General features: G+C 34.0%; 1 protein-coding gene across 1 annotated transcript; it reads right to left on the reverse strand.

Moving 5' to 3' along the window:
- Positions 1-584: 584 nt before the first annotated feature.
- LOC123541380 (5-hydroxytryptamine receptor 1F-like) lies at positions 585-7252 on the reverse strand. Its single transcript, XM_053526751.1, has 3 exons — positions 6969-7252; positions 1323-6700; positions 585-908 (listed from the first exon to the last, which is right to left on the reverse strand). The coding sequence occupies exon 2, from the start codon at positions 6686-6688 to the stop codon at positions 5456-5458; it is 1233 nt and encodes a 410-aa protein (XP_053382726.1). The 5' UTR covers positions 6689-6700; positions 6969-7252; the 3' UTR covers positions 585-908; positions 1323-5455.
- Between the last annotated feature and the right edge of the window lie 9357 nt (positions 7253-16609).

Consider the following 16609-nt stretch of genomic DNA (forward strand, 5'->3'; position numbering starts at 1 on the left):
TTTTGTGGACTGCCGGCTTTTAAATGAAAATGAAAAGATATCTGGAGCTTCTTACCTTTCGTTGAAATAACACAACTAATTCTGATAACAGTATAAAATCTATGGACTTACAAATCACCACTAGAAATTTGTAATAGGACACATCTAAGTTTCAGATGGAAACTCCACAGGTCACCCAACACGACAAAAATGAAAATGTTGCAGGCCCGGTTCTTGGACAGAAGTGGAAATGAATGCTACCGCCCACGCCTTTTAGCCCCGGGTCGGGCAGATCTCAACATTTGCAGATGTTTCAAGTACCTAAAACATCCGCAGATGTGTGCATATGGCGGTGTACATGAAATCTTCAATAAAACACTAGAGTGCAATTCCATGAAAAGCGGCGTTTGGTCCTGTTCTAGCCCTAAAGGAGAACACAAAGGGCAACTTAGGAATAAGGTCATTTCGTTATCTTGATCTATACAGTGATTACATGTCAAAGTGAGCACTTTCCTGACTATCCATGTAATATAAATAGGTAAAAAGGCAATCATCATACTCTAAAATACATGTATAAATTGCTGGTACAAAACAAATTATATCCATATGTTACATGTTTTATTTCGTAATATTTTAGCAAACATTTAGCAGAAACAGGCTGCAGCTGTATGGTACTTAAATGCAATCAGAACTTTATGAATTAGTAAATTATTAATTTCTGACATTAGTTTACAAGATCTATATTACGGAAGCATGCATATACATACATATTTCATATAAAATATGTATTTCAGTGTAACTTGCACCCCCTATTCCTGATAAAGAATCTGTGAGAAGGTCTTTGGAAGCATAAAACGGATCCAATTGAATTAATATAAGACCCGGTTTGACTGAATCGTTACAATATAAGTAATGAAATGAGCAACAACCTCAATCTGACTAAAGTACATCTCCTATTACGCTACGCATAGGATCTGAAAACGACCTATTCATTGCCTCGTTCTGACGGCCCTTTCACTAGCCAATCAGAGCCTAGCTTACAAAATCTTGCAAATCTACCTGTAGCATTGACTTTTGATATTTACAATTCTTATGTCGTAATGTATCAGATAGCCGGTTAGCTCAGTCGGTAGGCCACTTGCTTTGTAAGCGAGGGGTCCCGGGTTCGAGTCCTAGAATAACGGCATATTTTTCTTACTCTTTGACAATCGAACAAGTCGTCTGATTGGATAACATAAAAATAGCAATAATGGAAATCCAAAATATACAGAAGACGTATGTGAATGGGTCGTTCTCAGATCTTCGTTTAGAAGATCAAGTACTTTAGTCAGATTGGCAACAACCTCACACCAATATCACTCTCTTAAGCCGAATTCTGTTACGCAGATATATTTGACTCTATAATCTTAAACGATCAGAAAATGGAGCTCCACGGAGTCCAAGTACAGACAGACATTTCAAAGACCGCCACACAGCACTTTAAGGTCACTGCTGTGGTAGTCTATATGAAGATCCTTTGGAAGTATAGAAAGCAATAGCTGATCGATTCTGTTCATGAGTGATAATTAAAGGTGTAACACACAAGGAACCCTTGTAAGGCTAAAGCGGAATATCGAAACATAGAATGGATTCCATGATCTCAAAGGACGAGAAAAAATAACGCTTGAGTTCATCGGCAGAAAATCACCCCTATTTGAGTTCAGTGATTATATTTTCTTGACCGTTTGGATCATGAAGTTCATTCGGTAAATTTGTATAATAAAATTCCACTGTTCAAGTTTATACTGTAGAGAAGTTTATAGAAATACAGATCCATCATCATAAAACCCCAAAAGACGACAAAGGTACCAAAGTCCTTACTCCATTTGGCAGCGATAACGTCTGATCTAAAAAGTATTTGTCATATCTTGAAAATAAGGAATCACATCTAGGCCCATTATTCCTTGACTGTCTGTGTCGGCCATTACTTTTGTCTACATTTCGCAAATATTTTAGACAAGCTTTTGGCTATATGCATCCTCCAGGCAGTGCATGTACACAAGCAATCATGTCTGGGGTCCCAGAGAATGTAGTCATGCAGTTAGGTCGATGGAAATTAAAAGCATTTCGAAAATATATACGTACACCTAACATTTCCTGGTTGTCGCAAGATATCTAAAAAAAATTTCTGGTATTACAAGTCGACATTCACATCACAAAACAATTTTAATATTTATTATTAATTTTAAAGTGTTTGCACACTCAGCTTAACATATCGGGGTGTATGTTAAGATTTTACAATAAGGACACCAGCTTAACATATCGGGGCGTACGTAAAGATTTTACAGTTATGATAACGGCTTGATATATCTGGGTGTGTGTTAAAGAGGTACCACAAAATAACTGTATTCTTTTGTATTTCCATGATGGTAATTATACATGCTTTGCATAAAGAAAATGAGAAATAACAGGTATCTAGTTACAAATTGACAGTGACATATATAAGGCCAAGACAATGTGTTTAATGTCTTACCATGTTATTGAATTTATGTAGCAATATGTACATAATTTTTTGTATTTAGTTAAAATTTCAATCACATTTTATTTCTACAGTGTAAAATAGCTATTCCTCTATATTCTTAAAACTATACTGAAAAGAGATTGACTGAATAAGTTTGCTGATGAAGTTTTGAAAAGATATTTATTCAGAAAGGGCCTAAATTGTCCACCGGAAAACTTGAAGTATAGCTATATATTACCTACCTGTATTATAAGAATGATTTTCATGAAGTTTTTGTGGGTGAAAAAAGTTGGTCACTAGGTCGTGGTGGGTCCTTAAGTTTTTGCGCTATAGCAACAGCTTAACATATCGAGGGAGTATGTTAATAAACCATTATGTTACGACACAATCCAAACACAGTAAAGGAATGTATGATATCCTAATATACAGTTAAAACTGCAGCTTGACATATTGTTGATGCAAGTATCATGGTATATGTCCGCAATGTCCAGATACAAAATACCAACATAGTTTTGCAGTAAATCGTCTGGGTACAGCTTGGAAATTTTTGAATTTCTTCAGACAATTTGACTTGTCTTTCTAATATAAATATCTAGAATTTCAGCTTTTCATGTTGTTGAAACACTTATCATAGATGTACATATACTTAATAGAATTTGATACTAATTATTACCTTGTTTTGTTGATTCAGGCTTTATGTCTTGTTTTTTTATATGGGTGACCAAGTGACACTTTTGAATTGTTTGTGTGCGTTTCTTGCACTGAAAAAAATTTGCATTTGTGTTTACAGATTTATTGTTGTACTGTATCAATAAATGTATTATATTTTATATACATACACACTAAAAAATATATTGCCAATTTAGCAAGGACAAAATTATGTCATAGCTGTAATCTTTTTTCTAGTCACATGTACACATGTATCAATAACAAAATAGGGTTTATGTTATAGATGAAATATTCTTGTATTACTTATTTCATGCAAAACCTAGTTTTTTTAGGCCATTGTATAGTCATTTATATTTTCAGGTAGTATTATTCTTTTGCTTTGGTAAGTGAGACGTATAATTTTTGTATATATAGAAACATACTTCATACCTTCTGTGCTTTATTTATCATAAATACAGATGACAAGTTTCACTAATTGTGCACTTTGTGTTGGGAAGAAAAATTGTCTTTTCAAGTGAGATACAAATTACGGGTTTTACAATTACATGTATATAATGAATGCAATTTTTTTTCATTACTTTATGTGCACCTACTAAATACCCTGGTTTTCTCGTTCTTTCTTTGGTTAGACAGTGTGGTTGTACTGTTGTGCAACTTTGTGTCATCTTTTTCGATATTATGACAAAGTACTTATGTTTTCTGTCTAATCTAGAATTTGGTATTTTCATGTTTATGAATTTTCAATCAATTTGAAGTTTTCATGGTTGATTCACTATTAAAAGTGGGAAAGCTTAAGGAAAATATAAAATCATAATTTATATTGTATATAAATTGATTTATGTTTTACTATAACATTTTCTCTTTCTTACAATCAGGGTATACATGTAGTTTGCCAGTCTAAGTTCTTCTTTCTTGCATTGTATATTGGAGTAAGATGTGCAGACATCGTTTCTTTCTTCCTTTGTTTCTGCCTGTAATCAAGCATGCACCACGCTACAACAACCAATGAAATATGTCGTCACGGAACCGCTCGGTTAGCGTGGGTAGTCATTTCAGGTGAGGAAGCACTTGTGAACTCATAAAACGGATATTTCCAGTTTGATCTGGATTGAGGCTTGTATTTCGACCCATTAGTGCATCAAGGTGCTATTTACAATTAAATAATGAATGCAGATAGTACCTTGATGCACTAATGGGTCGATCTGTATCTTTTTCTGCTTTTTACCACCCCTCTACCCGCATGGCTACCTGTACCTTCAGATTTGTTTCTAATGTACATTCATTGTAAAATAGAGGGCTTTATGTTGGAACATGATAGTCTTACTTTATATCTATGTAAGTTTCCTTTTATAAGTCATTTTATCTTTGTTAATTTCCTTATATATTTTTTATTCTTTTAATTTCCTTTTATATGTCTTTATATATTTGTTAATTTCCTTTTAGATGTCATGTTCCTCAATGACTAGGCGGTTGTATTGTTGTGCAACTTTGTGTCATCTTTTTCGGTATTATGACTAAGTATTCATACTTTTTGCCTAATATAGAATTTGATATATTCATGTTTATAATTTGAACGCATGTTTAAAAATAAACACGTCGGGCATTGTCAGACGTTTGCAATCAACTTGAAGTTTTCGTGTTCAATTCTCTACTAGTTTCTTAGACCTATTGACACCTTGTATGACGCAAATAAACATAGAGGAACTCTTAACCAGAGCAGTTGGAAAATATACAAATATATGTGATAGAAACACTAAACATGACACAGGAATACATACATATCTGGCGGATTTTTCTTATACGAGAGCCGGTCTACAAAATACCAGTGTCAGTTAGCATAAGAATGTGCAAAAATTCATAACATAACCCTCCCTCAAAACAAAATAAAGATAAAAGAAAATACTGAAGTTAATTACCCAACAAAAAGTCCAAAAAGGAAGGATGTACTAAATGAGAAATATTCTAGGAAATTTATCAGTGTAACGTTTCACTGCTTAAATATGTGTAGTGGTCCTAAGAAGTGACATAGTTTCAAACCTTGAAATTCTCGTGAAAATCTACCTCTAATCATGAGAAAAAAATCCCGTAGGATTATAGAGAACTGTAACGACACCTGCAAGTTGTAAATGTTCATTCTACATTTAAAAAGTTTTATTCTGACGACATTATTTAGTACCATATATTAAGAAATGCATTTGCTGTTTAAATCAAATGACAGATATCCGATATGCATTATTCACTATGGAAACCCAACCAGTATTACAAGTTTAAATGATTTAAAACTAAATTTCTTGTGCAATTTCTTATCTAACATCTTATAATCTTCTTTTTTACAAACCCTCTATATTTAGAATTAAAAACGCAAAATATGATGGGGTTGATGACACTGTTTAAAAATGGAAAACTAAGTGCCAGCTCCATACCAGTGTTAAGTTCGTCTTCTGTTGTGGCAGACACCGCTCGTATTCCGACAGAAGCAATGAAATATGGAGTGAAACATATCACTAGTGCCACGGTAACGGCAAACATCATGAGCGTAATTTTACGTTCACGTGTAACTCTCGTTGAGGATTGCGATGATTTCTTGATCTTTCGAGTACTTGTATGTAGAGTCCCACGTTCAATTGTAGCCGGTGTTTCAACAGAACCTGTATCCGGTTTTGAAAAACTATCTGTGGTGTAATCAGACTGCAGCTGAGATGTAAACTGGTCCGTGGAAAAATGTTCTTTAGTGCTGGCATTGCTAATTTGTATCGCTATATGTTTGAAAGGTAGCGTACGTTGCCTGGGAGGAAGACTGGATGGGGCTGTCTGTATTGTTTCAGCTTTCCTGTTGTGCCTCCTTACCGTTCGCCAGATATTGCCATACGTAAATAGAAAGGTGATAAAGCAAAAGCTTACAGACACAACATCAATGGCATGAAAGGTAACGAGAACATCCTTGAGGTTTGGATCGTCAGTATTTGTGCAGTAATGACCAATCACTTCGGAAATAGCAACGTCTGAAGTAGAGATGTTAACTTTCACGGGATCATAAATAATGAAGATATGTGAACAGTATATTATTGAGAATACTGTAGAAAGTATCACTGCAACTGTAGCAGACTTTACTGTAAATTGTCTCCCAACAGGCCTACAGATTCTTCTGTATCTATGAATCGATATTATCCAAAGTATCATCACAGAAGTATGCATAAACCAATGATCCAGAAAGTACATCCATTTGCAAAGAATTGTGCTCGTAAACTTGATGTTGATGCAAAGGTCTGCAATTGTTGTAAAGATTAGAAAACAGACAATAAGATCTATGATTGCCAATAACTTTATCATTACAAAAGTGGGCGTCCTTTTCACCCTATAGCCGTAAAATGAAATTGTTAAAATGTTTCCGATTATTCCAGTTACTGCTATAATAAACAAAGCAACTATCAAGGGAACATGTTCTATTATTTTTCGCCGATGGGCTTCTTGCAAAAGTGTTTCTTGATCTGACAATGACGTAAAAGGCGTACTGATCAACTCTTTGCTGACGTCTTGCATCTTCTTTTCAAACTGGAAAACAAAGCGAATTTAGTGTAAAAAATCTTTATGCCTACAATTGCTTGCGGTTTGTAAAAACCAATTATCCTTTACTCTGTATATCACTTACACTCGATGACTGCTTTCTGGATCTCCGATCACATCTAAGTAAGAGATCAGACGTCTACATTATTGCATCTCTTTTCAGGTTTTAGCTTTATATATGTCCGTTCCGGATAACTAGTTCTATTATAGGTGATTTTAATAATGCATTATAACTAATAACTAAACGAATACTTACCTTTATCAGTTTTGTGCGACATAGGACAGTCAACACGGAATATATCGAAATTGTACAAGGCGAAAGCTGTATGAAAGTCGATTTCTACTCGTAAACATGTCAATGCTTTTCTATTCCGTGGTACAACATGATGTATATATACATGTCAGCATTACAGAAAAATCACGATTTTATGGAACTCTTTTCAAACAAATTTGTTATTTGTTTTCTGAACCTACATGATGCATATTTTACTTCCTGTTCGTTGAATAATATTATGTTTCGTTGTAATGAAAGGAAATAAAACAATTTAACAATATGATATGTCGGCAAGGAATTTACCACAAATTACTAATTCAAAGATCAAAGAATCAGCGCGCTATAATGTCTTTTTCAACAATTTTTCAGTCACATAAACGACGGGTCTTATAATAAGCTGGAAATGTGCGAATCTTATTAAACATAGGCAAAATATCTTTAAAATAAGCACACAGACCTATACATTTTATTTCACCATTTTATAGACCATGCGCTAGTTTATAATGTGAAAAATTTCATTAGTTGTAGAAAAAAATTGAATTTGTGAAAATGTCATCAGACTTTGGTTTTCACATAGACCCCCATTATGAAACCTAATTATCATAGTACATCAGGAGTCAGTCAAATTCTACTTTGCAGAAAAAAATGATCCGAACGTGCAGGACTACCTTAAAGTATTTCAGGTTTCAAATCTGTGCGAGAAAACAATATAAACTAATATATACTCTCGAAAATGGTCAAAAGAAAAATTAAAATAATAGAATCCGTGAAAATATCGTTGGAAGCACAGAACGCAAGCAAGCAACATAATAGGATATTATATTTAATTGAGTTTGTTCATGAGAGGTAACGAAATAAGCAACTTCCTTCAAGATCCCTTACGTTCTGTCCTGTTTCATTGTAGAAAAGCCACCAGGATATCTTTGCAAAACCAGGATTTTGGCAAACTTCACTACCATTTCTAAGTGACTTAGAAAGATCTGTTTTAGCTTGGACGGTAGTTTAAGGGCCAAGGAGCAATAATTGATATGTTTTACATTGTTTTTAATTTCCTTACGTACTAAAAAGAAAATAAAAAAAATTGTCCAACTGGATTTCTCCAAAATCCAATCGGATATATGGCGTCCGATTGGAATTTTTTAAAGTCCAAACGGACTTTTTTCCCATATTTTTGCGTGCTGGATATTTTTCCGGGCGGAAAACATTATTTTTTTCAAAGTGTGTAAAAAATTAGTTATTGTATATTATAAGAACGTATTTTGTATCAAATAGCAGTCTCCTGAGAAGTTTTAAATTTTCCAATGGGATTTTTACCAACATTTTTTAAAGGAAAAATATCCGCCCTGAAGAATTTCCGATTGGAAAAAATTCCGATTGTTTTTTTTTTCCAACTGGAGTAATTGGAAAATATTCCAATTGAATTTTTTATTAAAAACTTTTTAAAACTTATTTTATTTTGTTCGTATAAAAAAAGTCGTCGTATTTGGCGAATATCGTCTTCATATATTTTTTATGTCTTTTTATTATCATATTTGAATATAATCATGAACATTATTCCTAATTCATCGTTCAAATTAGTTTAGACGACGATAATAAGAAGATATTACATCTTGTGGTATCGTGCGAGCGAGTTAAGTGTGTAGTATGTAATAAGAATTTAGTTATTGTATATTATGTATATAAGAACGTTATTTGTATCAAATAGCAGTTTCCTGAGAAATTTAAAAAAAAATCCAATATGATTTTTTCCTAACAATTTTAATAGAATATGATCCGCCAAGAGGAATTTCCGATTGGAAAATAAAATCCAATTTCAATACGCATATTGCAAAGATTTTGGGAAGGTAAGAAAAAAGGAAGGAGAAGAGAATAAAAAAGAAAACAAAAGCTATGTCACTTGGGAGGTCTAACTTTTATTAATGAGAAAATATATTAAAAGGAATAAGGGATGATCGTTTCCTGGTTTCAGTAGTAAGTTGCGATCGAGTTAAGTGTGTAATATGTAATAAGGCTTTAATTAAAAACGGAACGTGGTGTTTAACATCGTTAACAACAACTAAATGTGTTTGTTTATACACAATTATGGCCAACCTGTCTCTGGTTTGATACTTAATTGTTAAATAGTGCTAATATGATGAATTATTACAGCAGAAACTCATGACATTACGTCACAGTACCCTTGTTAAATCAACCCTGGTGTCTTCAAACTAGGCGATTTTGAGAACTTCTTTTATTCAAACGACTTGACTTCAAACAGCCACTACTTGCCGTCTTATCTTTGTCGAGCCCTTAGTTGTGGTTAAATATATTCGGAAAAATTGTAGTTTTTATTTATTTTGAAAATATGCGGATGCTAGGTTACTTAAAGATCACGGTTTTTGTTTTCAAATAGAAACGGAATAGTACGTTAAGCACCTTACGTAAGACCTTCTTATCAGTAATTTGGTAAAATTATATTTAGTATATGTACTTTTTTTAACCAGAATGTTTATTTATTTCTTTTACACAAAATATTTATCTATTTATTTATTCTTCTAGGATATAGACATTATTAAATATAATAAAATAATATTACATAAACATGTAAAAATAAATATACTTATTACGAGTATGACTACCCATAAAACTGTAGAAGAGCGCACTTCTACATGGACATAATATTATATTAAAGATGCTATGCGCATATGGATAGCCCATTAAGCTGAAAACTTGTTTCCAATGGTGTCCACAGAACTTAAATAAGAAAACAGTGAAAGCATAGACAATAAAATTTTGGTCAAGACTTATGTTGAAAAAGGAATTATGTAAAAGTATGCTCTTCACTAAAAGACAATGCACAGAAACTACTATCACAAACTTAATGCTAGCCCAAATAACTCCTTCAGTATTACATATAATTGTTTTCAGTTTCCTTGATAAAGTTATCTATTAGATATTTTCTAATTGCTCTTTATATTGAACAATGTTTTTAACAGATTTATTACTATCTAGTTAAGCATTCCAGTCCTTGATACAATTATAAATGAATGACTGTTTAATGACAGAACTATGTTCAGGAGGAAAAAACTTAAAGCAATAGATCTAGCGTTGTGTGTTGTAACTTCGTTACTCCATACAAAATTGGCACTAAGATATGATAGACATTAAAAAAAATATTTTGTACATCTGATTTAGTCTTAATTGTTTGACTCTATTTTCTACATTCAATACATTTAACTGCTGAAACTGGTAGGCTGTCACCGAAGATCTTGGAATTAAATTCTGAATAAACCTTACAACACTATTTTGTTTTGTAATTTGTAATTATCGCTTCAATTGTTTGGTCAAGCCTTCATAGAATACCACGATGAGCTAGATTTATCATAATGACACCGTATGAGAGAGACATGAAAGTTGCCTTGTTTTAATATCTAAGTGTCTACTTTGACTGTACAAGAATTTCAATTTGGCATTACTTTAGTAATAATATTGTTGACAATTTTTTCACCTAGTAAATAATTATTAATATAAAGCTTTGATATTTTGCCCATTGCAGGTAACAGAAAAATGTTCATGCCTCTGCAGTATCCGTTTCGGTCCAAAAAGTATACATTCAGTCTTTCATATTGACTGACAACCTATTATTTACTAGCCATGCTGAGCAATTTCTAACACTGTTCCAAGTTTTGCAGAAATAAAATTTGGATCTATTTTATGAGTAAATAAAATAGTTCTACCGTCTGCTAATTTACAAGCTGCATCCATACTTAACACCTGTAATTTAGATTCAAAGCAAAAGTAATGCCATAAGATACTTCCTTGCGGGACTCCGCACGTTACATTGTTGGGTTTTGAGTAGGTTTTTACCAATATTAACAACTTTTGTAAGATATGATATATAAGATCAAAACCATGTCACAAATTTGACACCCATAAGTTACAGTTTTCCACATAAAATGTCATGGTCCACAGTGCCAAATGCTTTTTGCAGGTCAAGCACTACCAGAAAATAATTCTTTACTTGTGTTATTTCTTATCAAATTCTGAAAATGTACAAGACAACTATCGGAAGAGTATAATCTTTTGAAACCTGACTGATGTTCATACAACAAATTTTGAAACTACACTTAAAATGCTAACTGGTCTGTATATATCACAAATAGAAAATATTTGATAAAATATTTTGTTTACAAATAGAGAATCATTTGATAAGAAAATCCTCATCAAATGCAATTTGACTGTACGAAATGTATAAACTAACCGTTTTTACAGAGCTGCTCATATATTTGTAATCAAATGTCACTTTTTTAACAATCATTTAAAAATACAAAAACAGTAAGTTTCCAATGGTAGTATAAATTCCTATTTTACCTAACACACAATCCAGTGTATTTGTTTATTTCGTATTTACATCGATTCTTTACACTATATTAATGTTTCGGTGTGTTTATGGCTAATCACCTGGGGTCTTCCTCTCCTATCAACAACTGGAAACGTCACCATACGACCTAAGATTTTGTTGGTGTTACTCTAAACCCAGTAAATAAACAAACAACAAAGAAAAGAAAAGTAGTCATGTTTTAATATCATAATTTGGCTTTAGAAATATAGCAACAGTGTCATTTTAATAAATTTACTCACAGGTTTCGATTAAATCATAAAATCATTTTCATTTCCATACGCCGAATCCAGGCTTTATTCTACGTTTTCCGGATAAATGACGTTACGCCATCGCTTCCGGTTTATCAAACGTGCAGAACTACATTAAATTAAGGCTGTGACTAAATACAGAGTTGGTGCGCCCGTGATATATTACAGACTCCGGTATATCACGGATTAACTAAATTTGAATAAAAATACCTAAAATGTATATATTTTGTAACCATGGTGATTCTAACCCTAACCTTTAGTCAGTATATTATGCACATTATACACTAAATGCGTGCGGACATGCAAAAAAATGAGTATTTTTGCCGTGCGTTCCATTTGATAATAATTCCGCGCATGCGCAGAACGGCTGCACCAACTCTGCAATGAGAAACATTCTTAAATTAATGACATAATAAAAATACAATGAAGAACATGCTTTACACATTTACATGCTTTTGACGAACAGTGGTGCATGAGTATAGCGTCGGGCTCTTGATCGGAAGGTTACGGGCTCGTATCCTAGTGAGAGTGGAATTTGATCGGCGTCTCCAAAATCTTTTCCTAAGCTGAGTTCTGATATGAAACTCAGCAGAAGCCAATGACTATAGTTAACAAAAGTAATCAGACGTTTTATTTTAAATGTTGTAAAGTAAATAGGTTTATATTAACCCTTAATTTGCTAAATTGCTATAATGAAATTGTCCATCTTTCAATTTGGACAGTACCATCACCTGTTAAGAGGGGCGCATACCATAAAGATACTGACTGAATTGCGAACAGAGCATATCATTATCAATTTGGATGTACAGGCTGATTTTGATCTGTACTGGTCGCAAAGGCATAATCAATTCTGTCTAGCATGATAAGGGTTAACACACATCTGACAGTCATTAGTAAAGTATATAACAGTACACGTGTAACAAATGTTTTACAGCTGCACTTCAAACGCACATAGCAACAGCTTATCGAAACATTACCTGTCCTTAGGCATGCTGTATGGTACATGTTGTGAATAATCATTGTATATCTGAATACAAATGAGCCGCGCCATGGGAACACCAACATAGTGCATTTGCGACCAGCATGGATCGAGACCAGCCTGCGCATCCGCGTAGTCTGGTCAGAATCCATGCTGTTCGTTAACGGTTTCTCTAATTGCAATAAGCTTTGAAGGCGAACAGCATGAATAGGCGAACAGCATGCAATAGGCATTGAAGGCGAACAGCGCGGATGCGCAGGCTGGTCTGGGTCCATGCTGGTCGCAAATGCACTATATTGGTTTTCTTATGGTGCGGCTCAAATTTCATTCAATAGTTGAAAGGCATTCTGCATAAGATGTTCTACATCAAATCATTTAATAAGTTGAAATTTAGACACACTTAACAAAACAAGATACAGTAAACCTCACTTATAAGGAACTCGGATATAAGGAACACTCGGTTATAAGGAACAGTTTTCAATTTCCCGATCTAATTCCTTCTTTATTCAATGTAAAAATCCTCGGTTATAGGGAACTTGGTTATAAGGAACACTTTTTCCAGTCCCAAAGTACGAAATTCAATGGAAAATCCCTCGGTTATAGCGAACAGACTAATATAAAGAATGAAAATGATTGAAAACCGGAAATAAACAGGAGAATCGCTGATGACGTCAGAGTAACGTCGGCATTTTCACGTGCTTTCATGTACATGCACAAATACAATTATTTCATTTCTATGATCTTTAGTTTGTTAATTCATGGATACGATAAAAAGGAAACATTAACATTTACCAAGTACTAGGAGCTACATAGATGAGGTATTTCATGTTAACAGTAGTAAACGAAAATCAGTCACGGTTACGGTCACATTCATCAAACCTTGGATTTTAATACTGGTCATTATTAGTCTAGTTTTGTCAGGATGGTATTCTCCTAAATAAATGTGCTAATTACGCGTGATTAACAATGGCAAACAGTCTAGTTTACCAAATTTCTAATTGTACAAAATATAGTAGGTGTTAAAACGGACAATAACAAAACTATAGGTATAATTTACACTTTGATGTATGGCGCCACTGTCCAGTATGTGCAAAATAAAAAATTGAACATTTATTTTATATTCGTATTGATGCCTCTTCACATAATATGCAGTCAAGGAAGGTAAGGGGAGTAACTGCAACGTTTCTTATAGTCATAATGTAGCGCTCTTTAAAAAAGAAGAAAGAAATAACCGACAAAAAAATAAACAAAATTACGGTCATTCTTACAGACGTACATATTGGCTTAGTTAAGGTTTAACGCCGTGTTTCAACACTATTTCAGTCATACACATGCAGGCAGTCTACCTTACCATCTCTCCAGGAAAGGACCGGTACTAGACGCAACTTTCTCACATAAAGATTCATGGTCGGCCCAGAGTGTGAACACATAGCGTCAATCAAATAGTGTTCGCTATACAAATTGTGTTCTTTATACATACCTCGGTTACAAGGAACTAGTTCGCTATACGGATATAAGGAACCTCGGTTATAAGGAACAATTTTTAGAGGTCCCAAGCTGTTCCTTATAAGCGAGGTTTACTGTATTCTCAGATTAATTATTTGACACTCAAACGACAAAATTTTGAACATCTAAACTGAAAAAGTAAATATTCAAACGATTGAGCAAGACAATTTGCCTGAAATTGAGACTTTGACTTAAGAACACAAAATATTCAATGTCTTAGCATAATGGGGGTAAAGTTTAACTGTACATCACCTGGCGGTGATGACTTTATACTGTCCGGTTACTTCTGAAAATATGAGGTAGACCGGTTTAAACTCCTTTTGTTTCTTTGTCTGCTTTGAGTATTTCAGTTATATAACGGCTAGCAGATAATCTAACCAGACTTCTGTACCAGTACCAGTACTAACCTGTTTTATGCAAGTAACTGCCAACTTCCCCACATTAATATAACTCCTTAGTGGTGTTTTCAAGACGGTGCCCAAATATGTTCCTTCGGTCGTACTCTTTGTCCATATGTTTCAGTTGGTTTAAGTATTTTTGCGTGTATGTCCTTGCATGTACTGCTGCGGGGTGCTGTGGAAGCATGGCTTTCTTGTTGGATATCTGTCTTTGTTTTTCATTTGCTTATGTGAAAATAATTTTAACTATAAAAAGTCATTTGAGCCGCACCATGAGAAAACCAACATAGTGCGTTTGCGACCAGCATGGATCCAGACCAGCCTGCGCATCCGCGCAGCCTGGTCAGGATCCATGCTGTTCGCTAACAGTTTCTCTAATTGCAATAGGCTTTGAAAGCGACCAGCATGGATCCTGACCAGACTGTGCGGATGCGCAGGCTGGTTTGGATACATGCTGGTCGCAAAGCCACTATGTTGGTTTTCTCATGGTGTGGCTCATTTACATGAAATACATGAAATACGGGAGATAAACAACTTGATACATAAATTTCACAGTATTAAAGCGTATAAGCGCCCTAGCCCTGTGCCTATTGTATAGCTCTCAGTGTCAATCAGTTAATTTACGTCCTGAGTTTTATGTATTGTGCATTAAGGTTAAATAACTAAAATGCAAATTTGAACGAAAACAGATCTGATTAAACCGAATTCAAGGCGTCTTCTACTAAGTGATGCACCATAATTTCGGAAACAGACATCTAATTAAACCGAATTCAAGGCGTCTGATACTAAGTGATGCACCATAATTTCGGAAACAGACATGTAATTAAACCGAATTCAAGGCGTCTGATACTAAGTGATGCACCATAATTTCGGAAACAGACATCTAATTAAACCGAATTCAAGGCGTCTGATACTAAGTGATGCACCATAATTTCGGAAACAGACATCTAATTAAACCGAATTCAAGGCGTCTGATACTAAGTGATGCACCATAATTTCGGAAACAGACATCTAATTAAACCGAATTCAAGCGTCCTGATACTAAGTGATACCATAATTTCGAAAAGACATCTAATTAAACCGAATTCAAGGGTTGATATAAGTGATGCACCAATAATTTCGGAACAGACATCTTATTAACCGAAGTTTCAAGTGTGTCTTTTTGAGTGATGCCCATTATTTCGGAAACAGCATCTATTGAAACGAATTCAAGCGTCTGATCTAAGTGTGCACCATAATTTCGAAACAGACATCTAATTAAACCGAATCAAGGCGTTTCTACTAGATGATCGCCCACCTAATTCGGAAAACGAGACATCTATTAAACCGAATTCAAAGCACCAGTTCCTATGTGATGCGCTATTAATTGTCATTAGGCCCATAGTAATTGTATTCTCATTGACATTTAGATGCGAAAGTAAAATCAACTGTGCTACTTACCATGTGAACATTTAGATGCGAAAGCTAAATAGTCAACTGTATTACCAAGCTCTTGGTATATCATTAATTTTTCGGTTTAGATATGCAATAGTCATTAAGTGTCTACAATACGAAACTCTACCTGATTGCAAAAAACAATCAAGAACTGTAAAACCCGATATTCAGGTTCAGCTTAGGCTTATATCGGAATTGATTGTAGTATCATAAAGTGGGAGCTTTTCGTCTTGTTTTTATCCATATCAATCTATTTCTTCCCCATTTAAGTTATCCAGAAACTGTATAAATGGTTCAAACTAGCAAATTTATTAAATGTGTTTAAAAAATCTGATTAGGCTAGCATCTAGTTTCTTTATAACAAAACAGTACGATAAGCCTAAGTCTGAAAATTGAAAAAGGAATTAATCTGTTGAAGATTAGCATCTGGTCACATGCGATCTGTATGCCGTATACCCTCTGAAATTGTGATGTAGACAAAACAGAAAAATATGAGCTAAGATGTATATGTATCATAAAGTAAACGTCCAAGAAAGAAAAGGGGGATTGACTAAGAATTTAAGATAACGAAGAGACTTCCAAATATACATATGTGTATTCAAACGTATTATTTTACAGCTGTAGATAAGTTATTGGAGAATGCATTGTTTGAGAAAATTAAAGAAGTCGAATGCTAT

The sequence above is a fragment of the Mercenaria mercenaria genome, chromosome 16 (genome assembly GCF_021730395.1).
Source record: "Mercenaria mercenaria strain notata chromosome 16, MADL_Memer_1, whole genome shotgun sequence".
NCBI lineage: Eukaryota > Metazoa > Mollusca > Bivalvia > Venerida > Veneridae > Mercenaria > Mercenaria mercenaria.